The sequence below is a fragment of the Peromyscus maniculatus genome, chromosome 5 (assembly GCF_049852395.1).
Source record: "Peromyscus maniculatus bairdii isolate BWxNUB_F1_BW_parent chromosome 5, HU_Pman_BW_mat_3.1, whole genome shotgun sequence".
Classification (NCBI taxonomy): domain Eukaryota; kingdom Metazoa; phylum Chordata; class Mammalia; order Rodentia; family Cricetidae; genus Peromyscus; species Peromyscus maniculatus.
In genome coordinates, this window is record NC_134856.1 from 136,686,610 (window position 1) to 136,701,605 (window position 14,996).

Here is a 14,996-nt window from a genome sequence, read left to right on the forward strand (position 1 = left end):
GTCCCAGGACTGATGGGGCTGTGTCTGCCCCCAGAAAGATGGAAGCCTGAGGAATGGTCCTCAGGCCACACACACACATCCCATACACACACACCATACATACACACACTCACCATACACACCATGCATACACACCATACACACACTCACCATACACACACACACACCATACTTACATACCCCATACACACACCCATACACACATACACCATACACACACACACTTACCATACACACCATGCACACACACCATACACACACACACACACACACACACACACACACACACACACACACACACACACCTGTGCTTGTCAGAAGACTAGTCCCTTGGGTGAGCTGCTCACAGACGCTGAGGAAGTCTTCCTGTGGCAACAGCAACTTAAAGAAACAGTTCTCAAGATGCTGCAGGTTTTCTCACATTGCAAAGATAAATTCGTTGGTTTCCAGGCTGGTCTTGGTGTGGGAAAGAATTTTTCCTTTTCAGCCACAGGTGCTACAGTGTTAAAGCATTGCTGTCCATAACCAGAGGCAATGATTGCTTAGCAGAGTGCCGGGCACAGGGGAGGGTGGTACACAGAGTGCTTCAGCTTTACAGGAGGGAGCCCCGCTAAGGAACTCTGCTGATGTCATGTAACCGCGACTACTGCAGTCTGGAGTGGAACCCAGGTCTCTGATCTCAAACTCTGTAGACGACTCCTGGGCTCACGTGCAGAGAGAAAAAGCATGAGTGAAATACATCTTTGGCTAGGCCTGTCCCTCACAATTCTGGTCAAGAATATTGTGTTGACCTTCAAATTAAGATCTGATGTTGCCTTTGCAGCGACGGGAATAGTGAGCAGTGTTTCCAGTGTGAAAGTTATAGGGAGATGTGTAATCATACGCGGGGGCAGAGAATGTCCTCCTCTGTGCACCAAGCAATGTTTATGTGATTGATGTCACCAACGCCGAGGGAAGGTCCTGTCCCGTGACATGTGCATGCTTGGCAATGATCTTGCCTTGTATTTTGCTTAATAATTTTCATTATTTTTAATTAAAGTTGAAGAAGTGCAGACTCTAGCTGAAATTAAGGTAGGCTGTGTTGCCGGAATCTGGTAATTACTTTAATTGATCACAAGATAGTTTCCTTGATCACCAATTAGAGGAAATTGCCGATCAAGTTTCAAGACGTGAAGAAATGCCCAAACTGATTTATGTAATAGTGTTTTCATTTCTAATCAGACATAAATATCGTTTCCTTCCACAGCAATTGTGTTTTTTAAAAGAAGGGTTATAGGCCCACAAACATGAAGGTGCTTCGTAAACAATAGAGAGTTCTAATTCATTGAATTAGTGAGGGAAGTATTTAACGGCTTAATGGAGATTGTACTGGTGAAATTACTTGAGAGTACCTGGTGCTCATTTTCTTAGTGGGAGATAGGTTCTTTTTTAGTATGTAATTAAAATAGTCTATAATCAAAATATGAAGGCAGCTGATTTGAAGGACATATATCAAAGGGAGCTGTGCTGAGGACTCAGAGGTTCATGTTGTCAATGTGCCCAGAGTTAAGCCTGCGAGCTTCAGTAAGCCATACATGTTGTTAGGACCGAGGCTGCGCTTTAAGTCTGGGGTGCTGTTACGCGTTTCACAGATTGATACGGGATTCCTGTTTTGGTTTTGTGCATCTGATAGTGTTCATGGTTCCACGGAGTGAACTGAAACAAAAGTAACTTTGAGAAAAATTCAAGTTTCCAAAGAGGACTTGATTTGGGGTTCATGGAAAAAACCTTTGCTTGCCGATGATTTGGAGATTTCCAAATGACAAACTTCATCGGCCCAATTTGCTCTGATTGTAATGCTCACATTCCTTGAAATGGCAGAGTGACTTAAGGAGTCATACTTCATCATGCGCTCATGGCTTGTTCACGAAATGTTTGTAATTTGCAATACAGGAAAGACTGAAACTATTATCAGCCATTATATGTTATTTGTTGACCATATGTTTGTTTGAAATGGCCGTGGCTCAACAGAACACGGCTCATAGACAAACTATGCTGTAAATTGGCACTAAAACCCACCTCAACAGGTAGGCATATGTTAAGACGTTGACGTGAGCCCAAGTATTTTAATATGAACCACATTACTATACATCGCAGGGTCCTGGCTCCCTTTACAGTGATAACTTCATTTGCACAACTCCTTCATTTTGTTCCCAAACTAATTTTTAAAACTATATCAGATATATTCATTGTGCAAATTCAAAAGGTACTAAGAATGCGTGAGTTCTTCCTGTTTCTGGCCCTGGTCACCTGACTCCCAGCCAGTGCCTCCTGCCCACTCACAGTGCTCCCGCGTCTCCTGCACATTGTGCTAAGAGATGAGTGCTCGGAGGAGGCTGCGCATGGCCTGTCCTATCACGCTGCTCACAGATGCGTGTGCTTTTCTCATTTCCTAATAGATCTTGGCAGTACCTCCATGTCAGAGGGTAGTTTTCTCATCCTTCTTGATGACTGCGTCATATTCCTGTGTGTAAGTATATCCTAGTCCACACCCTCTCTCCTCCAGTCTCCTTGCTGGTGCTGCAGCAGGTAGGAGGGTATACAAAGTGACCGTTATCGTAACTGGTGTCTGAGTGTCTGCAGCGACGCCTGCTGAGAAGTAGAACTGTTTATTCTAAAGTCATGGCCTTGCATGTATGTTCGAGTGTGTGCATGTGTGTACACATGTGTACATTCATGCATGTGTACGTGAGTGTCTGTGTGAGAGCTTGGACACGTGTGTGCTAAGTGCATGTGAAGAGGTCAGAGGGTGACTTTTAAGGAGTTGGTTCTGGTTTTCACTGTGGTTCCTGGCCTTGAACTCGGGTAGTTAGCTTGTGTGGCATCTTGTTATTACCTGGTCCCTCCCCCCTTTTAAAGATAGGGTCTCACTATGTAGCCCTGGCTGACTTGGAACTCAAACTCCCAGAGATCCCCCTGCCTCTGCTCCCAAGTGCTGGGATTAAAGGCATTAAAAGCCTGGCTTGTGGTTTGAGTGTTTTTTTGTTTTTGATCATTTTATTTTTAATTTTGTGTATATCTGCACATCTGTGTGTAGGTGTCCCCGAAGCTGGAGTTACAGGTGGTTATGAGATGCCTGACTCTCCTGGAAGAACAGCGAGGCCTCTTGGCTGCCGAGCCCTCTCTCCATCCCCTTGTTTTGCTTTTCGTTAGCGTGTGGCACAGGCTGGCCTCAAGCTGGGGAGCCTCCTGGCTCAGCCTCCTCAGTGTTTGATTATTGGTGTGTGCTACCACACCTAGCAGAGACGTTTATATTTCTATATTTTTTTTGTGAATTTCATATGTGAGTATTTCATCTATATCACCCCACTCCCTCCTCTCCCTTTATGTTTTAAAAATCTTATAATCTACCATCTATCTATCTATCTATCTATCTATCTATCTATCTATCTATCTATCTATCTATCAATCACCTATCTATCTAACTATCTATCTATCTATCTATCTATCTATCTATCTATCTATCTATCTATCTATCTATCTACCTACCTACCTACCTACCTACCTACCTACCTACCTACCTATCTATCTGATGTGTATGGGTGTTTTGTCTGCAGGTGTGTCTGTGCACCAAGTGTGTGCCTGGTGTTTGAGGAGGTACCAGAAGAGGACGTTTGGTCCCTAGGTATTGGAGTTACAGATGATTGTGAGCCACTGTAGGGGTGCTAGGAATTAAACATGGATCCTCTGGAAGAGCAGCCAGTACTCTTAATCTCCAAGCAATCTTTCTCCTGCCCCATCTAACCACAAACTTTTTTAAAAAGGAGGGTTATTTATTGTAAAAAAAAAAAAAAAAAATCAGAACTAACCGTCAATTCCCCCTAACTCGCACAACATTTTAAAGATTTATTCATGGCCAGGTGGTGGTGCATGCCTTTAATCCCAGCACTCAGAAGCAGAGGCAGGAGGATCTCTGAGTTTGAGGCCAGCCTGGTCTACAGAGCAAATTCCAGGATAGCCAGGACTATACAGAGAAACCATGTCTCAACAAAACAAAACCAACCAACCAAACAAAAAAGAGGGCTTATTTATGGTAAGATAACCCACCAACTCAAACATACATGTTTTATTTGCCTTCTATTTTCTGCACTTTCTGCCTTGTTAATCTTGAGGCTGTGTTTGTGTAGTACAAATAACTCATAGTTAGTCGTCATTGCTGATGAGCTTATTTTGATTTTAATTGCTTGGATTTAGGTTGTGCACATTTATTGATTGTTTGGTTTTGTAAACATTACAAAAGCAGTGTCTACTTACCTTAAATTATATATGAGTAATGCTGTTTAGATGTGGTATTTTGCTGTGTTTTCAAGTTTTATTTTAGTTGTGTTTTCCTGAGTTGGGAATGTTTGTTTTATTTTCAATTTTGAAGGTACTATTACACATGCAAGTTTACATGGCAATGTAGCCACTCTCTCCTTAGCGCATTCCCACTGCAGGATATCAGAACTCCTCATCTACTTTCTGCCCCCTCTTGCCCTGTTCAGTTCTACTTGACACTGTTTCCTGGCTCCACTGCTCCGATCTTCTGCCTTTAAAGATCTCTAACCCTTGTCTTCCCGCTTTCAACCTGCCTGTGTTTCTCTTCCTGTTCCAGCTGATAACATTTGGTTCCTTAATTGCTTAGTTGTGCTAAATGGAGTCCTAGAACTTAGTGAACTTATTCTCATCACCAGCACTTTTGACACAGGCTTCCACTCGACTCTCAGTTATAACTCCTTCTTTAAGTTTCCTCAGAAGGATGAATGAAAGATGTTCTCTGAGTTGTTGCATTTCTTTTCATCTAAACAAATTTAAATATGTGTAAATTCGTGTGTGCATGTGTTGTAGGCATGACAGAGCGTGAATGTGAAGTTCAGAGGACAACTTGATGGAACCCGCTCTCTCTCCTCTGTTTTTATGTGGCTTCTGGGGATGGGACTCAGATTGCCAAGCTTGCATACAAGGACCTTTAACCACTGAACCATCTCCTGACCTGAGTTATTGTATTTCTGAAATGTCAGTCCACTGCTTTTATTTGCTTGTTTGTTTGTTTTGAGACTGGGTCTCACTATGCTATCCCTAGCTGTTCTGGAACTCACAGAAATCCTCCTGCCTCTGTCTCCTGAGCACTGGGATTAAAGGTGTGTGCCACCACATCAAGCTATTGCTTTTATTTTTTGAAAAATAGTTTAACTGGGTATAAAATTCTAACCCTGGTGGCACACGACTTCAATCCCAGCACTCAGGAGGCAGAGGCAGGCAGATATCTGAGTTCGAGGACAGCCTGGTCTACATAGCGAGTTCCAGAACAGCCAGGGCGAGTTCCAGAACAGCCAGGGCTACACACAAAGAAACCCTGTCTGGCAAAACAAAAAGAACCCAACAAAACAATCCCCCCCCCCCCCCCCCCCCCGACAATCATTGTTTTCAGTTCCATTTCCTAAAGTCTTTGTAGGTTTTGTCTGACTTCCAGTGCTGAATAGCGATATGTGGAGATTTGAAGTCAACAGATTTCTTTTCATCCTTATACGTGGAATTTCTGACTACATGATAAAAGGATTTTTAAGACTCTAAGTTTATTAATTTTGCTAAGATGTGGAGACATGGTTGCATTCCTTTTGTTTGTTTGTTTGTTTTTTTAATACAGGGTTTCTTTGTGTAGCTCTGGCTGTCATGGAACTAACTCTGTAGACCAGGCTGGCCTTAAACTCACAGAAATCTGCCTGCCTCTGCCTCCCCAGTTCTGGGTTTAAAGGGGTGTGCTACCACTGCCCAGCTGACATTGTTGCATTATTTATTATTATATTATTATTATATCATTTATTATTGTGTGTGCATGTGAACATGTGTGTGGAGAACAGAGAATACTTTGTAGGATGGAGTTTCCCTTTCCACCTCTACATGGATTCTGGGGATGGAACTCCCAGGCTTGGGAGGCAAGAGCTATCTCCCCAGCCTCTCTCTGTTTCTTTTACAATTTTTTCCCTTTCAGTTCTGGAGATCAAACCCAGGCTTTCACACCAAGGACAGGTGTGTTCTATCCTGAGCTGCCCTGGCCCCTGGCCCTGTTTACAACTTTTTTTTGACTGTAGCAATTAAATTTATGTTAGTCTCATATATTTTTTTTCTATCCTTGAAGCTCATGTTGGTGTCTTTTTAACTTTATTTATTTTATGTTTATGGGGGCTTTTGCCTGCATGCATGTCTGTGCACCATGTGCATGGCTGGTGCCCAAGGAGGTCAGAGGAGGATGTTGATCCCCTGGAACTGGCACTGCCATGTGGGTGCTGGGACTTGAACCCAGGTCCTCTGCAAGAGCAGCAGTGCTCTTAACCACTGAGCCACCTCTCCAGCTTGTTGATTTTATTTCACTGCTCATTTCCTTAGTTGCACTGGGTTGCTAGTGAGTCTGTTCTGCCATGAGCTTTTCTAGCATTGTTGGGTGAGATGACTTTAGAAGGTCTACACTCTTAGTAACTCTGGTCATTAGGTCCTGGTTGGAGGCTTGGTAAGCCATAGCTAGGGCTGTAAAAAGGCGTCTTTGAAAGAAGGGCCATGTTCCGTGCTCTCCGCAGACACGGCCCTCTGGGCATGCTCCTTCATTGCATTCCACCTTGCGGCTCCCCTTTCCCTGTTACCCACTCATCAAAACTCCTGTAGCAGCAGATCCGATAACTTGGACATGTATTGTTATGGGCATTTTCATTGTGTAAGCTCTGAACTAGGTAGGTAATAGATTTCGGTCTGCAAAGTGGAAGGATGCTGTAGGATATTTTGTTTGTGTTCTGACAAATAAAGCTTGCCCGGAGATCAGAGAAGCAGAGCAGCAGTCACTAGAGACTTCTTATCTCTACAAATCCTCAGACCAAATGGGGGTGAGATCCTGTCTCCACCTCCCTAGTGCCGGGATTAAAGGTATACACCACCATGCATGGCTCTGTTTCTCTTTTAGACTGGTTTAATCTTGTGTAGCCCAGGATGGCCTTGAACTCCTGATCTTCCTGCTTCCTCCTCCCAAGTGTTGGGATTAAAGGTGTGTGCCATCACTGCCTGTCTTCTGTGGTTAACTAGTGGCTAGATCTGCCCTCTGATCTCCAGGCAAGCTTTATTTGTCAGAACACAAACAAAATATTACACAATAGAAGGAGGCAGATGGGATTGTTTCTTTGCTCTCTGCGGGAAATGTGGTGATAGACTGTGTACCCTAATAAAATCTGCCTGAAGATCAGAGGACAGAGCCAGCCACTGGATTAAACATAGAGGCCAGGCAGTGGTGCACACACCTTTAATCCTAGCACCCAGGAGGCAGATATCCTTCTGGATGTCTGTGAGTTCAAAACCACTTGGGACTACATGAGATTGACTCAGTCTAGGAGAGAACAGAGCCAGGCAGTGGTGGTACACACCTTTAATTCCAACACTTGGGAGTCACACACCTTTAATCCCAGCACTTGGGAGTCACACACCTTTAATTCCAGCACTTGAGATCTCATGCCTCTGTTTGGAAAGCACACACACCTTTAATCCCAGCACAAAGAAGAAAGTGATATGGCTGGGTGGAGAAAGGTATATAAGGCTGAGGAGACAGGAACTACAGGCTTTTTGTCTGAGAACCTTTCGGCTAAGGACTCAGAGGCTTTCAAACGGAGGATTCTTGGAGTTGGCGAGGTGAGGCATAGCTGTGCTTGTTTCTTTGTCTCTCTGATCTTCAGGCAAATTTTATTAGGGTACACAATATATCACCACACATCAGGCTGTAGTGATCGCTTCAAACTCAAGTCACACAGATGGCCGCGGCTAATCTTGGTTCGTCACAAAACAAAGAGAATAGACATGAATGTGTGAGAGAAATATTTGTGAAGGGTGGGCGGGAGGAGACAGAGGTGGGCAGGTGGGGGTGAGTGTGGAGAGTGGGGCGGGAGGAGACAGAGGTGGGCAGGTGGGGGTGAGTGTGGAGGGTGCTCGGGAGGAGACAGAGGTGGGCAGGTGGGGTGAGTGTGAAAGGTGGGCGAGAGGAGACAGAGGGGGGCAGGTGGGGTGAGAGAGTTTGGTATGCATTATGTACACTTGTGAGAATGTCTAAGAACAAATTAAAACAGTTAAAAAAGAAAACTAAGGGCTGGATCGACAGCTGCATGGACAGAGGTCGGCATGTGCTCTGCTTCTCAGAGAACCAGAGTTCAGTTCCCCATGTAGGCAGTGTACAACCACCTGTGATTCCAGCTTCAAGGTGTATACATATGCACTCAAAAGCACACACATGTACACATCATTTAAAAATTAAATCTTAAAAACTAACACACACACACACACACACACACACACACACACACACACACACACAGAGAGAGAGAGAGAGAGAGAGAGAGAGAGAGAGAGAGAGAGAGAGAGAGAGAGAGAGAGAGAGAGAGAGAGCGCTGAGCCTGGAAACCGTTTATGGAAGCACATACCTGTACTTCTAGCACTTAACAGTAAATTTGAGGTCAGCCTGGGCTACATGAGATCCCGTCTCACAACCCAGGGGTGAGTTGGGGAGAGAAAGAGAAAGAAAAAGAAAATGGAGCCTCGGGCCAAATGACAGTTGAGTGGTGGTCAGAATTTGAATCCAGAGCCCCAGGTTCAGAAGGCCAGGAGGCCCTGAGCCACCACATCTGTCACTGAGGGCAGCCAGTCTTCTACTTCAGCTAATGCTGAATAAAGTCAGTCACTTTGACAGTAGAAATCCCACACAGCATTGTTAACTCCGTGCTTGGGTAATTAAACCAGACTTCCCTATGCTGCTTGTACCTCCGTGGGACCTAGGGAGTCAGATTTGGAATGAGTAGGGACAGGAGAGTACGTTTGTTTTGCTCTGGATAATTCTGTACATAGCTAACAGGACTTTTCCCTCCCCTTCCTTTTAAAATGTATTACCCAGACTGACAGTTCACAGGACCAGTCTGGTGTGCGCAGTGCAGGTAATCAGTGTGGTCGTGACTGCACTGGCTGGTGGCAGTGTCCACAGCCCTTCATCCTGTCTTCAGCTTCTGGATGCTTTATGGTCCCCTCTAGAGTGTCCCTTTCAGGGATTAGTGTAAAGTAGGATTGTTATTTGCAATCGCCTTCATAAAAATATGAAAGGACGCAAAAAAGAAAAATGTTTTCCTCAGAATGGTGGCCTTCTGCGTGGTGTCTCTGCTTTCCCTGTGCTGTGAGTCCCAGATGTCCACGCTGTTGGGTGGGGTCCTCGGTTTGTTTCCAGGCTTGTCTTCTGTGGAAGCATACTGTCACCTCAGCTTGGTGGGGCTGTAGTCAGAGGCTCCCCAGCAGGCACACAGGGCTTTTCTTTCAGGCTGCTTGGCGGTGAAGGTAGACCTTCACTGGCTGTCCCCTGAAGTGTGGGCTGGGACAGCTGTGAGCCTTTCTCCACAGTCTTGCAGCTGATGGCCAGAGCTGCCCATTCACTAAAAACAGAAGGAACAGTTAGGAGCAAATTGGCTCCCTTGATTTGGGGCAGGTAGACCCAGGGCACTGGGTTGAAGGGAAATTATTCCTGTGCAGTCCGGAGTCCTAGGACAATTAAGCAGTCCAGACAGGTCACTAGGTGACACTCATTTCCTGGTTTGTTTATTTGAGCCAGATTGTTTCTCCACCTAGCAGTCTGCTGCCCTGGTGCCCTGGCCTACAGAGAGCGGCCCTTTCCTTATGACTTCCGAGGCTTCCCCAGCATCCCAGCGAGCCTGTCTGGTTAGGTGGCTCGGGGTCTCCCAGCTACAGAGTGCAAGGCGGGGCTGCTAATCTGTATTTGGTGTTTTGCAGGCCTTTGGCTTTATGTCCAGGGTTGCCCTACAAGCAGAGAAGATGAATCATCACCCAGAATGGTTCAACGTGTACAACAAGGTAGCTGGGCCTCTTTCTCTTGGGATCTCCTTCATTTGGGGATTGAAGGAGCCTCTTTATGAATGAGGTGGTGCTGAGAAAGTGTTCTCTTAGTCTCTCAGAAACCCAGAGTGTCGTTGTTAGCACCGTTCAGGGCTTTCCTGAGAGCAGAATTATAGTTCTTTGTCCTTAGGCTTGTCTTCCAACATTTATTCCAGAGGTTTAGACTTTCCTGAGTTAATCTTGGGTATCAGCCATGAAGATAAAATGTTACTATATTTTTGTGGAGGGGTATTTATTTGGAGGGGTATATTATTTAAGTCAGGGTCTTCTCTGTACCCCTATTTGGCCTGGAACTCACTATGAACACCATGCTGGCGAGAGATCTTCCTGCCTCTGCCTCCCATTTTGTGGGATTACAGGCATGTGTTGCCATGGCCACCTCAGTTACCTGAGACCTCACAGTTTTAATTTGAAAATAATTTATTAAAAGGAATGGTAGCAAATCAGATAGCATGGCCTTATGTGTCTTGCTGAAATAAATCTCAGAAACTGTCTCTTTGTGGTAAATGTTTATTAAAAAGTTGATCTCTAGATCATAGACTAAAAAGTTTTAAGGGGTGCAGTGAGAACAGCCACACCCTCAAGAGTGTCTCACCACTTGGGATATCTGTCTAGATTTCTTCAAGGGTTTGTAAATCCTCTCTGAGAAAAAGAACTTCACTGCTGTGATTTAAAAAGAAGCAATTCCTAATTGTCCAGTTCCAGGATGAACATCTCCTTCCCGGACACTTCTCTTGCTTTTTAATCTTGTTGAGTGATGCCACCCCCCACCCATGTTTCCTCATTTGGTAGCCTGCTGCCTTTCTACCTCACTCAGGTACTGCCTCATAGGTCGACTTGCCCTTCCTTAGTGGCCTGAACAGGGCTGGTGTAATTAAAGTTCTGGGAGTTAAAATGGAGCTTTCATCTCTGTTCTTTTTTCCCAGGAAACAAGCTTCCCATGCTGGCAGCTGACTCCCCTTGTCCTCTGGGAGCCTTCCCTCTGGGTGGCTGTCACATGTGCAGGCCGCACCCCAAGCTCTCTGGGTTTGGGAAATGCAATGTTTTTTCATAATATAGCATTTTCTAAATCATCTACCTGCAATTCTCAAATATGAATGTTGAGAAATAGATTGATTTCCAAACCACCTAGGGTCTCTCCCACAGGTCTCTCTCAGATCTTAAAAGGTGCTTTTCCCTTCGTAGGTCCAGATAACTCTCACCTCACATGACTGTGGAGGTTTGACCAAACGGGACGTGAAGCTGGCCCAGTTCATTGAAAATGCTGCTGCTTCTCTGTGATCTCTTTGAAAACGCACATAAAGATCTAACACCTGGACTGTCTGCAGTGTTTCTGAAGGCCATTTATGTGAATAAATTAAGTCATAAATTAGTTTGTTTTTACATATATACATTTTTGTATAGTTGGTGCTTAAATACAGAATGATTTGAACCTGAAGCCTGAGATATTTTTCATTACATCTAGTCAGACATATAATAAACACCTGAGTTAGTATTTAAAAATTGAAAGTGTGTGTGTGTGTGTGTGTGTGTGTGTGTGTGTGTGTGTGCATACAGCTGCTTATGGAGGCCAGAGGTGCAGGATCCCCTGGAGAGTGAGTCAGGCAGTTGTGAGCTGTCTGAGGTGGGTGCTGGAGCTGTACTTAGGGACATGAAGAGCAGTGTGAGCTCTTGACTCTCAAGCCGTCTCTCCACCCTGGCCTGGCTTGTTACAGGAATTAAATTTCCAAAGAAATAGAACTTTTACATTTTTTTCTAAACAAGGTCTCACTGTATAGCCAGGCTGGATTTGGATTTTCTATATAGTCCAGACTGGCCTGGGGGGGAAAACCTGGAATTTTGTTTTCAGATTTATTTATTTTATGTATATGATTTTGTTTTTGTTTTTGTTTTTTTTGTTTTTTTGAGACAGGGTTTCTTTGTATCCTTGGCTGCTGTGGAACTTACTCTGTAGACCAGGCTGGCCTTGAACTCAGAGATCAGCCTGCCTTTGCCTCCCTAGTGCTGGGATTAAAGGTGTGCGCCACCACTGTCCTGGCTTTGTATGTTTTATTTGCACGTGTGTCTGTGCACAGTATTCATGCCTGGTGCCTGTGGAGGTCAGAAGAGGGTGTCTAATCCCTTGTAACTGGACTTACAGACGTTTGTGAGCTGTTATGTGGGTGCTGGGAATTGAATCTGGGTCTTCTGCAAGAAGAGAAAGTGCTCTTAACCTCTGAGCCCCCAGATGGCATTCTTAAAGGCCATATTGGGGAGAGCAGGACTTTGTAACAGTGCCTGAGAACAGTAGGAAGGGATTCCCCACTGTGAAGATGTGTTCTTAGAGTAATTCTCACAAAGCTAGAGCTGTTTTGGGTTTAGCTGCTTTACTACTTCAATAGTTAATTTTATTACAAAAGTTACAAAAATTGGATGACGTATCTTGGTTATGTTTACTTTTGGACTAGGGGTTGAAGGAGAGGACAGTGTCTTGTTCATGGCTCCAGTAAGATGTGGCAATTCAAGGACTTCCTGTCATTGCGATCCCCCCCCCCCCCCCCGTCCATTATTGGGCTTTAATGAATTGAGAAAGAACTAAGAGCCATATCTTTTCACAGTTTGTGTGTTGTCCCCGGTGAACTGAGTGCCTGACTTAGTCTCTACTGAAGATCATCTCTGTGAGGACCTCACCCCACAGGCCTGAAGAGCAATCCTGTTCGGAGCAGAAACCCTTACTGCCCCACCCAGGCCACTGCTACAACACGAGGAACCTGTGTGGTCACGTGATAAGGTCCAAGCTCCCCAAAACCAATTCCTGGCCGGTTCAGTTAGCCGTGCCTTAGTTCCTTTCTCACTGTGAACAAATATCCTAAAGAAATCGGTTAAAGGAGGAGGAGGAGGGTTTATCCTCTGAGGCCCTCCATTAGCGGCTACAGTCCGTCAAGGCGGGAAAAGGTGGCCGCAGGTATGTGAACTGGTCACTTTGCATCCATAGTCAGGAGCCTATGGGATGGTGCTTAGGTGGGCCCCCTCTTCTCAACCCCCACAAACACACCCAGAGGTGTGTCTCCTGGTCAACCTGACACAGCATATACTGCCCCATTTTATTTTAAATTAATTTTAGCGTCATATACAATGTAGCATTAGTGTTTGCTAGTTTTTGTTTGTATTTTCAAGACAGGATATCCTGTATCTCTGGCTCACCTCCTTCTCTCTTTAAAAAATTTATTTTTTATTTGTGTGTATGTGCCTGCATGAGTTTATGTGTGCCGTGTGTACCCAAAGAGGCAGGAGGGTATTGGATCCTCTGAAACTGGAGTTACAGGTGGCTGTGAGCCACCCAGCATGGATTCTGGGAATCAAACCTAGGTCTTCTGCAAGAATAGTAAGTACTCTTAAAGCCTGAGCCATCTCTCTAGTCCCCAAGGGAATGGTTTTCTCATGGCATCTTCATACATATTATATTTGGTGGGAACATGGAAGTTAGGGTAACCTAAGTCTGTGTTCCTGGGTCGTGGTCATGCAAAATGGCTCCATAATAAATGACCTCATTTTTCCTTTAGAAGGTGAGATCCACGTTTGCTGGTTTTTGCATTGACAAAGGTTATAGTTAAGAAGTAAAAAGAAGCCCGCGGTGGTGGCGCACGCCTTTAACCCCAGCACTCGGGAGGCAGAGGCAGGTGGATCTCTGTGAGTTCGAGGCCAGCCTGGGATACAGAGCGAGATCCAGGACAGGCACCAAAGCTACACAGAGAGACCCTGTCTCGAAAAACCAAAAAAAAAAAAAAAAAAGGAAAAAGAAGAGAAAAGGACGAGAGAAAGAAGATGGAGGACTAAGAGGAGGAGCCTGTGAGACTCATGACTGGAGGGTATGGTAAAGAAGGCCTAATAGCACACTGTGGGGGGAGACACGGGGGGGGGGGGACACGGGGGGGACAAGGGGGGGAGACACGGGGGGGACAAGGGGGGAGACACGGGGGGGGAGACACGGGGGGGGAGACACGAGGGGGGACACGGGGGGAGACACTGGGGGGGGACATGGGGGGGGAGACACGGGGGGGAGACGGGGGGGACACGGGGGGAGACACGGGGGGGACACGGGGGGGGACACGGGGGAGACACGGGGGGGGGACACGGGGGGGACACGGGGGGGACACGGGGGGGATACGGGGGGAGACACGGGGGGGAGACACAGGGGGGGACACGGGGGGGACACGGGGGGGGAGACACGGGGGGGGAGACACGGGGGGGACACGGGGACGGACACGGGGGGGGACGGACACGGGGGGGACACGGGGGGGGGACACGGGGGGAGACACGGGAGGGGACACGGGGGGAGACACGGGAGGGGACACGGGGGAGACATGGGAGGGGGGACACGGGGGGAGACACGGGGGGAGACATGGGAGGGGGGACACGGGGGGAGACACGGGGGGGGGACATGGGGGGGGGACACGGGGGAGACATGGGAGGGGGACATGGATGCACACATGGACCACGACACATAAGCATGGTCCTAAAACCTACAGAAGCACACAAAGACCATTGTGAGACATATATGCAAACCAGAAATTAAATATTAGGAGCCAAGAGAAAAAACACTAACGGGTGAAGTTTTCAGATCCTTTTGGCTCTAGCTCAGTGGTTCTCAGCCTTCCTAATGCAGATATCCTTTCAGGCAGTTCCTCACGTTGTGGTGACCCCCAACCATAAAATTATTTTTGTTGCTAATTCATAACTGTATTTTGCTACTATTATGAATCATAATGTAAGTATCTGATATGCAGAACAGTCTTAGGCAACTCCTATACAAGGGTTGCTCTGGGATGTCTTTCTGTATGCTGTGAATATATGTTGTTCCCATTGGTTAATAAATAAGCTGCTTTGGCCTATGGCAAGGCAGCTTAGAGGCAGGCAGGAAATCCAAGGAGAAAGACAGGAAAGAGAAAAGCAGAGTCCAGGGAGACGCCAGCACCACCAGGAGAAGCAAAATGTGAAAATACTGGTAAGCCACGGCCACATGGCAGCTTACAGATTAATAGAAATGGGTCAAATTATAAGAGCTAGCTAGCAAGAAG

General features: G+C 46.0%; 2 protein-coding genes across 3 annotated transcripts in view; both read left to right on the plus strand.

The window, feature by feature from the left end:
* The window catches only part of Pcbd2 (pterin-4 alpha-carbinolamine dehydratase 2), a 50,327-nt gene extending 38,950 nt beyond the window's left edge, over positions 1 to 11,377 (plus strand). For both annotated transcript variants that reach the window (XM_076573424.1, XM_076573425.1), the window contains 2 exons: positions 9,817 to 9,897; positions 11,125 to 11,377. In XM_076573424.1, the coding sequence (XP_076429539.1) occupies positions 9,817 to 9,897; positions 11,125 to 11,150 (107 nt within the window). In that variant the 3' untranslated portion in view covers positions 11,151 to 11,377. The remainder of the gene's footprint in view (positions 1 to 9,816; positions 9,898 to 11,124) is intronic.
* Positions 11,378 to 14,757: 3,380 nt separating this feature from the next.
* Catsper3 (cation channel sperm associated 3) overlaps positions 14,758 to 14,996 on the plus strand; it is a 28,548-nt gene continuing 28,309 nt past the window's right edge. Inside the window, exon 1 of the mRNA XM_076573427.1 lies at positions 14,758 to 14,923. The gene's annotated coding sequence lies outside the window, so the exon portion shown is untranslated. The remainder of the gene's footprint in view (positions 14,924 to 14,996) is intronic.